The sequence below is a fragment of the Nerophis lumbriciformis genome, linkage group LG09 (assembly GCF_033978685.3).
Source record: "Nerophis lumbriciformis linkage group LG09, RoL_Nlum_v2.1, whole genome shotgun sequence".
Taxonomy (NCBI): Eukaryota; Metazoa; Chordata; class Actinopteri; order Syngnathiformes; family Syngnathidae; genus Nerophis; species Nerophis lumbriciformis.
In genome coordinates, this window is record NC_084556.2 from 48,972,316 (window position 1) to 48,987,681 (window position 15,366).

Consider the following 15,366-nt stretch of genomic DNA (forward strand, 5'->3'; position numbering starts at 1 on the left):
AATGAAATTAAACAATGGATGTCCGCTAACTGTTTGCAACTCAACGCCAAGAAAACGGAAATGCTGATTATCGGTCCTGCTAGACACCGACATCTATTTAATAATACCACCTTAACATTTGACAACCAAACAATTACACAAGGCGACTCGGTAAAGAATCTGGGTATTATCTTCCACCCAACTCTCTCCTTTGAGTCACACATTAAGAGTGTTACTAAAACGGCCTTCTTTCATCTCCGTAATATCGCTAAAATTCGTTCCATTTTGTCCACTTAGCCATGCTGAGATCATTATTCATGCGTTCTTTACGTCTTGTCTCGATTACTTTTTCGGGTCTCCCTATGTCTAGCATTAAAAGATTACAATTGGTACAAAATGCGGCTGCTAGACTTTTGACAAGAACAAGAAAGTTTGATCATATTACGCCTATACTGGCTCACCTGCACTGGCTTCCTGTGCACTTAAGATGTGACTTTAAGGTTTTACTACTTACGTATAAAATACTACACGGTCTAGCTCCGTCCTATCTTGCTGATTGTATTGTACCATATGTCCCGGCAAGAAATCTGCGTTCAAATAACTCCGGCTTATTAGTGATTCCCAGAGCCCCAAAAAAGTCTGCGGGCTATAGAGCGTTTTCTATTCAGGCTCCAGTACTATGGAATGCCCTCCCGGTAACAATTAGAGATGCTACCTCAGTAGAAGCATTTAAGTCCCATCTTAAAACTCATTTGTATACTCTAGCCTTTGAATAGACCCCCTTTTTAGACCAGTTGATCTGCCGTTTCTTTTCTTTTCTCCTCTGCCCCCCTCTCCCTTGTGGAGGGGGAGTAACACAGTACATGTGGCCATGGATGAAGTGCTGGCTGTCCAGATTTGGGACACGGGGTGGACCGCTCGCCTGTGCATCGGTTGGGGACATCTCTGCGCTGCTGACCTGTCCCCGCTCGGGATGGTCTGGCCCCACTATGGACTGGACTCTCACTATTATGTTAGATCCACTATGGACTGGACTTTCACAATATTATACTAGACCCACTCGACGTCCATTGCATCCGGTCTCCCCTAGAGGGGGTGGGGGGGTCACCCACATCTGCGGTCCTCTCCAAGGTTTCTCATAGTCATTCACATCGAAGTCCCACTGGGTTGTGAGTTTTTCCTTGCCCTTATGTGGGCTCTGAACCGAGGATGTCGTTGTGGCTTGTGCAGCCCTTTGAGACATTTGTGATTTAGGGCTATATAAATAAATATTGATTGATAAAGGCAGTTTATTTGCCACAATGCGGGTGGTCATTATTAACTTAATGGAGCGGCTCCACACTGTGTATGGAGATACACATGTCGCTGCTAGACTGTCAACCAGGGGACTAAAAATAATCACAATATTCCCCAGAGGAGATGGCCGTTTGTGATCGGAACTAATTGGCGATGGCAATCACATACATATCGTCCGATACTGATTGGTGGCGAATCAATCGGCACATCCCTAGTTATTGTGTACATTTGATTTTGTTTTGATCATACAATTGTATATAATAATAATAAATAATAATGGATTAGATTTATATAGCGCTTTTCTAGACACTCAAAGCGCTTCACAGAGAAGTGAGAACCCATCATTAATTCACACCTGGTGGTGGTAAGCTACTTTCATAGCCACAGCTGCCCTGGGGTTGACTGACGGAAGCGTGGCTGCCAGTTTGCGCCTACGGCCCCTCCGACCACCACCAATCATTCATCATTCATTCACCGGTGTGAGCGGCACCGGGGGCAAGGGTGAAGTGTCCTGCCCAAGGACACAATGGCAGCAATTTGGATGGTAAGAGGCGGGGAGCGAACCTGCAACCCTCAGGTTTCTGGCACGGCTGCTCTACCCACTACGCCATACCGCCCCAAATAATAAAAGAGAATAAGAAACTAGCGTAAGTATTGTGTTGATGTCGTTACACTGTCAATAGCACTCATTCTAAAAAGTTGTGTGCATCTTACTTATGTCATCACAACTTCCTGTTTCGGCAGTGCTGTTTTGGTATCAAAGTCCTTCGGTGGCCAATGTTGTGGTGCATCACTAGTCAATAGTGCGTAAACAATAGGCCAGGGGTGCTCATTACGTCGATCGCGAGCTACCGGTCGATCGCGGAGGATGTGTCGGTCGATCGCGGAGGATGTGTCAGTCGATCACCAGCCAGGCATTAAAAAAATAGTCCTAAAAATGAGTGATCGTAAATCTTCACTATGACGTCACTTTCGTCACTTGATTGACATTCACGGCACCCGAGGGTCTTCTGAGATGACGCTGGCTGCTGCCAGCTCATTAAAATTACCGACTGGAAGGCGAGAAACACTTTATTTCAACAGACTCTGGCGCCGTACCTGTCGTCAAAACTCCAAAGACCGACTGCACAGTTGCGCTAACAAAATAAGAGTCTCAGAAAGCTGGCGTGCACAAGCTAGCAAGCTACGGAGTTTGCCGACAATGTATTTCTTCTAAAGTGTATACAAAGGAGTACGGAAGCTGGACAGATAAGATGCCAAAAACCAACCACTTTCATGTGGTATTGGACAGAAAGGATGACTTTTTTTCTCCTCCATTCGAAAATGCGGACGTTATCAGCACTACTGTCTGATTACAATCAATGCAAGTCATCAGAATCAGGTAATACACCAACTTATATTCTTGTCTTCATGAAAGAAAGGAATCTATATGTGTCAAACATGCTTGTATTATCTTTAACCACCTTTAAGTTGTTAACAATATTAACTATATGTGTTAAACATGCTTGTATTATCTTTAAACACCTTTAAGTTGTTAACAATATTAACTACATGTGTTAAACATGCTTGCATTATCTTTAAACACCTTTAACTTATTAACAATATTAACTATGTGTTAAACATGCTTGTATTATCATTAAACACCTTTAACTTGTTAACAATATTAACTATACGTGTTAAACATGCTTGCATTATCTTTAAACACCTTTAACTTGTTAACAATATTAACTATATGTATTAAACATGCTTGCATTATCATTAAACACCTTTAACTTGTTAACAAAAACATATATTTCATAAATAAGTAAATATAAATTATATATATGAATGAGGTAGATCCCCACAACTTGATCAATTGAAAAGTAGCTCGCCTGCAGAAAAAGTGTGAGCACCCCTGCAATAGGCCGTATATATCTCCATTCATACAATGTATTACCTACATTTGTTTTTACGCAAGACCCTTATTTGTAAGGCGTGGCGGCTTTTATTTTGCCGTGGCGCCATGCCACGATCAATTACATGTCGGGGAAACCCTGGTCTGAGCGTACCTGTTTGGGTTTGGTTTGGGACCGTTTACAAAACTAAAAAGATCAAAATGGCAAGCTTTTACTTGCCCAGGGTGGGGAAACTGATTATTTATAGTTAAATGACACACATTATACCCCGTGTTATTTCGCAACAGAGCAGATTGTTTACGCTGAACTCCGTGATCATATGACTTTCCGTGAAACTACTTAAGAATTATTACATTAGCTGACCAAAGCTGGTGGTTCAGTAAACTGAGTAGTGAGTTTCTGTCGTTACACAACAACACACGCCACGAGCACAGTTCCACTTGCGTGTACTCGATGTTGTTTTGTAGTCCAGGTGTGTGCGTGTGACAATCAGACACACACACACACACACACGCCAATAACAGCCAATCAGAGAATAGGAACGCCTTGTGATGTAATGTTTACTACTGTAGGCTTGGAGTCCACGTTGCCTTGGCGACAACTGGAAAACAATCACTAGCATAGCGAACAGAGAGTTAATTTTGCATGTATGGAAATGTCAGCAGACTTTGACACACTTTATGAAAATGCGGCACTCGGGCTGAACTCACAGGCTGAGACTTGTGCGTGTTTGTGTGTGCTATGTCTCCAAACAGCCACATAATAGAATCGAAACAACAACAAAATGGGTAGGGCAGGTTCACTGCGAGTTAAAGTAAAGACAGGAGAGGGACAAAAATTAGCCTGCAGACGTCTCAAGAGACATCCTGCACACATCACATCTAGCAGGAAATGAGTGTGTGCGATGCATTTAGTTTGTATGTACGCACACACACACGGGGTAACTTTAGAACATGTCTAACAGGACAAACAATTTCTTGACACAATCTGCGCCCTTTTGTCACCACCGTCACTCATCACTCAGAGCCGACGTTACCACGACGCCTCAGCTCACAGAACCTGTTTGATGTTGACTTCCTCTGCACACGCGTGTCGTTTTGTCACCAAGTCTAGCTGGAAAATAGCCTCAAGGCAACATCAGTTGGCGCCCAGTTGGACTTCTTTAATGTAATTTAAAGCAGATTTAGGGTTGACCATATGGGTGCAACGATTAATCAATGAGAAAAAACTGATAAAAACGGAATAAATCCGAAGCGGATGGAATACGCGGACATATTTTCAGCACATTCGCGGAAACAGAGCGCACATGAGAGCGGTGGCGCATGCCGGCGAACACCGGGGTTTTAGTTTCCTTTATTTATTCAAGTTTCTTATCAAAGCACTAGGAGTGTAACGGTACACAAAAATGTCGGTTCGGTACGTACCTCGGTTTAGAGGTCACGGTTCGGTTCATTTTCGGTACAGTAAGAAAACAACAAAATATACATTTTTTTGGTTATTTATTTACCAAATTTGTAAACAATGGCATAACATACATATACACACAGGGTCCATTGCCAGGGTTAATGTGGTCAACATATATAAAATAAAAACTAAATAAGATAAGGCTCAGAATGGTTTCTTAACAAAACCTTTCTAGAGGGGGGGGGGGGTTACCCACATATGCGGTCCTCTCCAAGGTTTCTCATAGTCATTCACATCGACGTCCCACTGGGGTGAGTTTTTCCTTGCCCTTATGTGGGCTCTGTACCGAGGATGTCGTTGTGGCTTGTGCAGCCCTTTGAGACACTTGTGATTTAGGGCTATATAAATAAACATTGATTGATTGATTGATATATAACGTGCTGTTTTTGATTGATTGATTGAAACTTTTATTAGTAGATTGCACAGTACAGTACATATTCCGTACAATTGACCACTAAACGGTAACACCCCAATAAGTTTTTCAACTTCTTTAAGTCGGGGTCCACGTTAATCAACATTAAACTGCCTCAAGTTGTTGCTCGGATTAAATAAAATGACAAAACTTTTCTTCTACATATAAAAAGTGCAACATTAAACAGTTTCAAGTCAACTCAGCCTCAGATCCCCCCCCCACCCCCCCCCAGCCTGGCTAACTTGGCAGTAAGAGGATATATGGGCTCATTGTTCTTCCACCATAGAAGTGGGTCAAAATCTAGTTTTAAATGCAATATAAAAACATTTGTTATTGCTTTAGCCCTGCCTGACTCGCCGAGGAGAGGCTGCTTGAATTCGGTGGTGACACTTCAAATGGGTTGACATGTTTGACGTGTTGTCAGCAGCATACCTGCTGCTGCGGAACAATGTCGGCAAACCTCCGTCCTCCATTGTTGTATCGCACCAAAGTGTTCCCAAACGGGAGATCTTAACGAGGCAGGAGGGTCTTCCAGCTCTGGCTTTTATATGTTGTCGTAGCCCGGTCGTTGCTAGCATGCCGTGTGTTGTGCCTTGGTGTGCATTGTTTACACAACGTGCGGTACGCTACTTAATATGTCCGTGTGGAAACTTGTTCGGTACACCTCCGAACCGAACCGGAACCCCCGTACCGAAACGGTTCAATACAAATTAGAGATGCGCGGATAGGCAATTATTTCATCCGCAACCGCATAACAAAAGTCGTCAACCATCCGCCATCCACCCGAATTAACATTTAATCAACACCGCACCCGCCCGTTGTTATATATCTAATATAGACGATGCAAGGCATTAGTGAGGTTATAAAGCTTTTGACTGTTAAAGAAAGGCGACTGATCCAATGCAGCAATCATCTGGGAGCCGCGCTGAGCGCACCTCCAAGCGCGTGGAGGTGCGATGTCCCTCGCACCCGGGCTCGCGCCCGAGGCTTCAGCGCGCACCGCGGCGCCCATCCTACTCGTCGCGGCCTAGCCCTAGCGGCTCTCGCTGCCGGCGACGGCCGGGTATGGGCCCGACGCTCCAGCGCCATCCATTTTCAGGGCTAGTTGATTCGGCAGGTGGGTTGTTACACACTCCTTAGCGGGTTCCGACTTCCATGGCCACCGTCCTGCTGTCTATATCAACCAACACCTTTTCTGGGGTCTGATGAGCGTCGGCATCGGGCGCCTTAACCCGGCGTTCGGTTCATCCCGCAGCGCCAGTTCTGCTTGCCCCACCCCTTTCGTGAGCGCACTGCGCGCGGAGTGACCCCTGTTACGCGCCCCCCGGCAACGGGGGTGGCGGGCAGGTAAGCTGCTTACCTGCTGCGCGTGACGCCGGCCGCGGCGTCACCAGCAGATGACATGGCACCCCAAACCATCACTGATGGTGGAAACTTTACACTAGACTTCAGGCAACGTGGATCCTGTGCCTCTCCTGTCTTCCTCCAGACTCTGGGACCTCGATTTCCAAAGGAAATGCAAAATTTGCATGGTTGGGTGATGGTTTGGGGTGCCATGTCATCTGCTGGTGTCGGTCCACTCTGTTTCCTGAGATCCAGGGTCAACGCAGCCGTCTACCAGCAAGTTTTAGAGCACTTCATGCTTCCTGCTGCTGACCTGCTCTATGGAGATGGAGATTTCAAGTTCCAACAGGACTTGGCGCCTGCACACAGCGCAAAATCTACTCCTGCCTGGTTTACGGACCATGGTATTTCTGTTCTAAATTGGCCCGCCAACTCCCCTGACCTTAGCCCCATAGAAAATCTGTGGGGTATTGTGAAAAGGAAGATGCAGAATGCCAGACCCAAAAACGCAGAAGAGTTGAAGGCCACTATCAGAGCAACCTGGGCTCTCATAACACCTGAGCAGTGCCAGAAACTCATCGACTCCATGCCACGCCGCATTAACGCAGTAATTGAGGCAAAAGGAGCTCCAACCAAGTATTGAGTTTTGTACATGCTCATATTTTTCATTTTCATACTTTTCAGTTGGCCAACATTTCTAAAAATCCCTTTTTTGTATTAGCCTTAAGTAATATTCTAATTTTGTGACACACGGAATTTTGGATTTTCATTTGTTGCCACTTCAAATCATCAAAATTAAATGAAATAAACATTTGAATGCATCAGTCTGTGTGCAATGAATAAATATAATGTACAAGTTACACCTTTTGAATGCAATTACTGAAATAAATCAAGTTTTTCAAAATATTCTAATTTACTGGCTTTTACCTGTATATATATTTCCGAATTGGTTTAACTGCCACCCGCCTGAATCTATTTAAAATCTAATTTTTTTTTATTTCAACCGCCCGACCCGACCCGCGGATAAAATCAAAAAATTTTTTATTTCAACCGCCCGAACCGCGGATAATCCGCGGACTCCGCGGTTGTGTCCGCAAACCGCGCATCTCTAATACAAATACACGTACCGTTACACCCCTACAAAGCACGCATGTTACAAGTACAATTCCAATGTTGATGATGTCCATTTATTGAAAAAAAAAAAGAACAGAATGAAGGTTATGGCATTTTTCCTGAAATACGCATTGGGACAATATAGTGTGTTTTATCTGATTACTTGATTAAACAGACACATTAATCAAGTGATTACACGTTTCCTAAAATAATCGATAGCCGCAGCCCTACTTATTACTAAATTTGAAAGGTGCCAAAAGCAATCCAATGTAGGTAAGTAGGTGTCAGGCTATTTAAAGACAGGGTTGACAGCTTAGCTCTGCTGTGTAATTGGTGACAAAGACAATTTTTACAAGTGTAATATCTAATCATTGAGTAATTTCATTTTCGGAACATGCAGAGGGTTGAAGAATGAGGCGTGTGCCGAAACTGGCCCCGAGGGCAGCACTTTGGACACCTGCGGTTTACAGCGAACACGCACGGAGATGCTGACACTCCTCTACTATGAATACAACAGCAATAGCTTGGCGTATTTGAACATGCAAACGTTGACTGAAGTACATCTTTACGGTTACACAATTCAGTCTGGCAGGGATTAGGAAGCAGGAAGAAGAAACGCAACACAATGCCCCCGGGGTTCGGGATTTGAATGCAGTTGAGTTTCCAAACCTGAACAAATCAAAATGATCCACAACTGTCAAAACCCTCAATCATAATGTCCTCACACTAAGTCTCAAGCTTTTATTATGAGTTTATCTCCAGGAAGCTAAAAGACACTGGCGCTAATGCAGATGTAAAGATTGCATGATTATAAATAGAGATGTCCGATAATATCGGACTGCCGATATTATCGGACGATAAATGCTTTAAAATGTAATATCGCCGCTGTGCGGAGTGGTACACGGACTTGGGAGAAGTACAGAGCGCCAATAAACCATAAAGGCACTGCCTTTGAGTGCTGGCTCAATCACATAATATCAGAATCAGAATTGTTTTATTGCCATTGTTTGAGAACAGGTTCACAAACTAGGAATTTTTCTTGGTGCAATCGTGCAACGTAAAACACATATAACACAGATTTGGTAATAACAAGAGCTGTAACTGAGCTATCAGATCTTGTTATCGACTTAGAAGGAATTCAAAGGAGCTACTGTTAGGAGTTATTGTTCATGTGCCTGATGGCCGAGGGGAAAAAACTGTCCACGGCTTTTCACACACACACAAGTGAATGCAAATCATACTTGGTCAACAGCCATACAGGTCACACTGAGGGTGGCCGTATAAACAACTTTAACACTGTTACAAATATGCGCCACACTGTGAACCCACACCAAACAAGAATGACAAACACATATCGGGAGAACATCCGCACCGTAACACAACAGAACAAATACCCAGAACCCCTTGCAGCAGTAACTCTTCCAGGACGCTACAATATACACCCCCCTCTCAGGGAGAGCATGTCCCAAATTCCAAGCTGCTGTTTTGAGGCAGGTTAAAAAAAAGAATGCACTTTGTGACTTCAATAATAAATATGGCAGTGCCATGTTGGCATTTTTTTCCCATAACTTGAGTTGATTTATTTTGGAAAACCTTGTTACATTGTTTAATGCATCTAGCGGGGCATCACAACGAAATTAGGCATCGGTTGATATCGGAATCGGTAATTAAGAGTTGGACAATATCGGCAAAAAAGCCATTATCGGACATCTCTAATTATAAAGTAAGTGTTGAGTTGAGTTGAGTTTGAGTTTATTTGGAACATGCATGCATAAAACATGATACATCACACTTTCCAGTTTCTCTATTCAACATGTTCGAAAAGGAGTAGGAAGAAGCAGAGCTTATTTAATCCTACCCCTTTTCCTTTACGTAGCAGTTGCAAAAACTTTTGTTCACTTCCTGTTCTCAATTTATTCACAATAACCTACTCAGTGGCCTAGTGGTTAGAGTGTCCGCCCTGAGATCGGTAGGTTGTGAGTTCAAACCCCGTCCGAGTCATACCAAAGACTATAAAAATGGGACCCAATACCTCCCTGCTTGGCACTCAGCTTCAAGGGTTGGAATTGGGGGTTAAATCACCAAAAATGATTCCCGGGCGCGGCCACCGCTGCTGCTCACTGCTCCTCTCACCTCCCAGGGGGTGATCAAGGCTGATGGGTCAAATGCAGAGAATAATTTCGCCACACCTAGTGTGTGTGTGACAATCATTGGTACTTTAACTTAATACTCCATAAGTAATAACAATAAAAATGAATGAATAAATAATAATTGGTAAAGTTATATTTCATATGGTGAGATGAGTAAGATTATTTTGAAAATGAATGGATGGATGAGAAAAATTCAGAATGTTTATCATGGTTCTTCTTCTTTGTACTTTGTAAACACTTTAAGTTTGAAAAGTTTCTTGAAGTGGATCATATTAGTACAATGTTTGATTTCTTTGCTTAATCCATTCCATAATTTAATCCCACATACTGATATACTGAAGGTCTTAAGTGTTGCACGTGTGTACAAATGTTTTAAATTACATTTTTCTCTAAGATTATATTTCTCCTCTTTTGTTGAGAAGAATTGTTGTATATTCTTGGGTAGCATGTTATATAGTTTGCTTTGTGTAAAATTTTAGCTGTTTGCAAATTCACTATGTCGTGGAATTGCAGTATTTTTGATTCAATAAATAAAGGGTCCGTATGTTCTCTATATCCAAAATGACGTATTATTCTAACGGATCTTTTTTGTAACACCGTTAATGAACGAAGTGTACTTTTGTAGTTGTTTCCCCATATTTCTGCACACTGGTAACACTGGCGAGCAGTAGAGAATATGGAGCTATTTTTGGTCTAGAACAACGGTTCTTAACCTTGTTGGAGGTACCGAACCCCACCAGTTTCATATGTGCATCCACCGAACCGTTCTTTAGTGCAGTGTTTTTCAACCACTGTGCCGCGGTGAGATACAGTCTGGTGTGCCGTGGGAGATTATCTAATTTCACCGATTTGGGGTAAAAAATATTATTTGCAAACCAGTAATCATAGTCTGTAAATGATGTGTTGTTGTTGAGTGTCGGTGCTGTCTAGAGCTCGGCAGAGTAACCGTGTAATACTCTTCCATATCAGTAGGTGGCAGCAGGTAGCTTATTGCTTTGTAGATGTCGGAAACAGCGGGAGGCAGTGTGCAGGTAAAAGGGTGTCTAATGCTTAAACCAAAAATAAACAAAAGGTGAGTGCCCCTAAGAAAAGGCATTGAAGCTTAGCGAAGGCTATGCAGAATGAAACTAAAACTGAACTGGCTACAAAGTAAACAAAAACAGAATGCTGGACAACAGCAAAGACTTACTGTGGAGCAAAGATGGCGTCCACAATGTACATCCGAACATGACATGACAATCGACAATGTCCCCACAAAGAAGGATAAAAACAAAGTAGATGCGGGAAATATCGCTCAAAGGAAGACTTGAAACTGCTACAGGAAAATACCAAAAAAAAGAGAAAAAGCCACCAAAATTGGAGCGCAAGACAAGAACTAAAACACTACACACAGGAAAACAGCAAAAAAGTCCAAATAAGTCACGGCGTGATGTGACAGGTGGTGACAGTACACCTACTTTGAGACAAGAGCCATATTGATGCATGGTCGGTTATGGTTTGAATTCATATCCAAAAATTGCGACGACTTTTTACTGTCAACTGAGTTTCGTTGTTTAGTGATTTCTGCTGGTGGTGTGCCTCCGGATTTTGTCAACACAAAAAATGTGCCTTCGCTTAAAAAAGGTTGAAAATCACTGCTTTAGTGAAAAATATATATACATATATTTTTTTTTTCAAATTCAAGACAAAGTTACATGTTTTTTTTAGTGGTGCACAAAATGAACCGTGCATGAACATCACCTTGTTCAAAGAACAAAACCAACACAGTGCATGAACTCACAACAAATTACACACCTGCAAATCAGATGGAAAATTAGAGGGAACATTGTTTGGGGGTATCCATAACATGCCGATAGGGAGACGTTTTTATTTACACGATGAGTCGGGTGTGTCGTGGGCTACGCCGAACCCCTGAGGCAGACTAACCGAATCCCTAGGGTTCGATTGAACCCAGGTTAAGAACCACTGGTCTAGAACATGTTTCGCTTTATTCGTTATTGACGTGTTTCTTGCTACTTTATGTTGTATATTTTTTTTACGTGAGGTTTCCAGTTCAAATCATCATCAATCATTATACCTAGAAATTTGGTTTCATTTACTCTTTCAATTTCTATTCCGTCAATTAGTATTTGTGTGTGACTTTCTCTTCTACTGTGGCCAAATAGCACTATTTTAGTTTTACTGAGATTCAAAGATAGTCTGTTTTTGTCAAACCATCTTTTTCTTTCTTTCTTTCTTTAGTTTATTTCGAACATGAACACACTTACAGTATAATACATCACACAATTTCATATCATTTCACTTTACATCATGTCCGAAAAGGAGTAGGAAGAAGCAAAGCTTATTTAATCCTACCCCTTTCCCACTTCAGAGCGTTTACAAATATATAGAATCATTTACTGACCTTTTTATATACGGTAATAAAATAACATCTGTGAATTAGTATACACAACAGTTTTGTAATATGTAATTAATTAATTCAGTCATTATCAACATACTGAGATGGAGAATATCTCATTTTCAATAAGGTTGAAAGTATTTCTCATAATTCTTCTTCTTTGTACTTTGTAAGGACTAGAGATGCGCGGTTTGCGGGCACAACCGCGGAGTCCGCGGATTATCCGCGGATTGGGCGGATGAAATAAAAAAAAATTAGATTTTATCCGCGGGTCGGGTCGGGCGGTTGAAATAAAAAAAAAAAGATTTTAAATAGATTCAGGCGGGTGGCAGTTAAACCAATTCGGAAATATATATACATAGTTAAATGTTGTTACCCACATACACACCTGCTGCATATGCCACAACAGAAGAAAAAAAAAAAAAGAGATGGACACTTTTACGGAGCGGAGAAGGGACGCCTCGCCGGGGTCTGGGACCGAGGCCCCTTCCCCCGAGAGGGCCCCACCGGGAGCCGTAGCTGAGGCGATCCGCGAGAAGGGCCCGACGCACGTCCAGGGTCACCACCGCGCCCACCGCACCGACACCCCGCCTCGTCCGCCTTCGCCGCGGCTGGCGTCACGCGCAGCAGGTAAGCAGCTTACCTGCCCGCCACCCCCGTGGCCGGGGGCTCGTAACAGGGGTCACTCCGCGCGCTCCGCCCGCGCAGCTTACCTGCCCGCCACCCCTGTTGCCGGGGGCGCGTAACAGGGGTCACTCCGCGCGCAGTGCGCTCACGAAAGGGGTGGGGCTCACCCTGGTTGATATAGACAGCAGGACGGTGGCCATGGAAGTCGGAACCCGCTAAGGAGTGTGTAACAACCCACCTGCCGAATCAACTAGCCCTGAAAATGGATGGCGCTGGAGCGTCGGGCCCATACCCGGCCGTCGCCGGCAGCGAGACGCGCTTGGAGGTGCGCTCAGCGCGGCTCCCATATGATTGCGCACTGGTGTGCGTCTGGGTCGTGACAGCGTGGCTCGCGAATGTCTGTGCTGCATTGGATCAGTCTCCTTTCTTTAACAGGCAAAAGCTTTATAACCTCACTAATGCCTTGCATCGTCTATATTAGATATATAACAACGGGCGGGTGCGGTTCTGATCAAATGTTACATCGGGTGGATGGCGGATGGTTGACGACTTTCTGATGCGGTGGCGGATGAAATAATTGCCTATCCGCGCATCTCTAGTAAGCACTATTATTTTGAACAACCTCTTAAACTGGATCATATCAGTACATTGTTTAACTTCTTTACTTAATCCATTCCATAATTTAACATTTTATTTTTGTTGATTTCTTCTGTTGTTATTTGCATTAGCTTGTTTGTTTGTTGTTTTGCAGAAATGAGCAAAGATGAGGAACAAACACCTGACATGCTCCCCCCCCTTTATTTTGCGTGCACGCGCTCTCACGCGCGCTCACGCGCCGAAGAGGAACAGGAAGTGTGTGTCTGACATGCAACAATAAAACAACAAACAGGCGAGAAAACTCCCCAAACACCTACAACAATAAAAGACATGTTTTCTCACATTATAAGACAAAGTAAGTGTAATTTTTTTGGTCCTGTCAAGGCGGTTACATCGACCGGAAGTGCGCGAAAAGTTCCTCCCAGAGCCACAAAAAGCGTATTATCATCAAAACACGCAGCTAATGCCGTGATTTGTCCACGCAAACTTGCAACGGAAGCGCTAAATATTATCCGCTAGGCTAATAAAACACCCAATTGACGATGTACTCGGCGGGGCGCATGCGCAGGAGCACAAAGGCGAGCCAATTTATGACAGTGCAGTCACACAAAACACACGGACAAGAACCGGAAACGAGAAAGAAAGCGGCGAGGCTGACATGTAACGTGTAACATTTAACACGCCGGTAACGAGAGGAGGGAGGCCGGATGGAGGGCTGGCTCTTACCGACACGCAGGGGCTGGAGGTGGTGCTGGGGGTCGGTGAACGCTGTACGGTAACCAGCGCCATTCAGCGACCGGGACTCGGACACGTGAAGAGAGGCGGCGAGACGGGCATAGTGCTGGAGCGGAGGGCGACGGTGTGGGGCTAGGAGCCGGTGTGCGCGCTCTCATTGCCGCCGCGGCTTCTCCATGGTGGACCGCTGCTTCACTACTGCTTCACTACCGACTTCCCCCTGTCCTCCCCCCTCCTCGGCCTCTCCCGCGCATGCGCACGCAAACGGCCATGCAAAAGTGGGTTAACTGTTTGGGTGCCGGGCGTCAACAAAACGACTCATAGTGCACCTGCAAAGTGTAAATAAACAGTAAATATCGCTCTTCTAGATTGTTATTGTCGCATCTGTGACCTTTTCATTAGGTACGCCTGCAAAATGCAGTACTATTTAACCACATGATCAAGAGGTATCGGCTTGTTGACATTAGCAGTGGCTGTTCATCTATTACCAAAAAAGAATAATTTCAGTTATTTAAGTGAAAATAGTTTTTTGTTTAAGCCAGTAGCAGAGCAGGAGATTGTGACACAGTTAATGAGGTTAGGATTAAAAGTCACTCACAGGTCCCCACTGATCTAATGACTTAAAACACAGTTACATCATACATTGTTACTTTTCATTCTGATATTACTACGAGCATTTGACAGTGAAGTAGATATATATATATATATATATATATATATATATATATATATATATATATATATATATATATATATATATATATATATATATATATATATATATATATATATATATAGCTAATGTATATATATATATATATATATATATATATATATATATATATAGCTAATGTATATATATATATATATATATATATATATATATATATAGCTAATGTATATATATATAAGTATATATATATATATATACATATATATGTATAAACACATACATATATATACATACATACATATATATATATATATGTATATATATTTATTATTATTTTTATATATATATATATATATATATATATATATATATATGTATGTATATATATATATATATATAGGGCTTCACGGTGGGAGAGGGGTTAGTGCAACTGCCTCACAATACGAAGGTCCTGAGTAGTCTTGGGTTCAATCCCGGGCTCGGGATCTTTCTGTGTGGAGTTTGCATGTCCTCCCCGTGACTGCGTGGGTTCCCTCCGGGTACTCCGGCTTCCTCCCACCTCCAAAGACATGCACCTGGGGATAAGTTGATTGGCAGCACTAAATTGGCCCTAGTGTGTGGATGTGAGTGTGAATGTTGTCTGTCTATCTGTGTTGGCCCTGCGATGAGGTGGCGACTTGTCC

At 43.0% G+C, this 15,366-nt stretch overlaps 1 protein-coding gene across 1 annotated transcript in view; it reads right to left on the reverse strand.

Moving 5' to 3' along the window:
* The window catches only part of ssh2b (slingshot protein phosphatase 2b), a 69,709-nt gene extending 55,473 nt beyond the window's left edge, over positions 1-14,236 (reverse strand). The window contains exon 1 of the mRNA XM_061962989.2: positions 14,002-14,236. Within this exon, the coding sequence (XP_061818973.1) occupies positions 14,002-14,064 (63 nt within the window). The 5' untranslated portion in view covers positions 14,065-14,236. The remainder of the gene's footprint in view (positions 1-14,001) is intronic.
* Between the last annotated feature and the right edge of the window lie 1,130 nt (positions 14,237-15,366).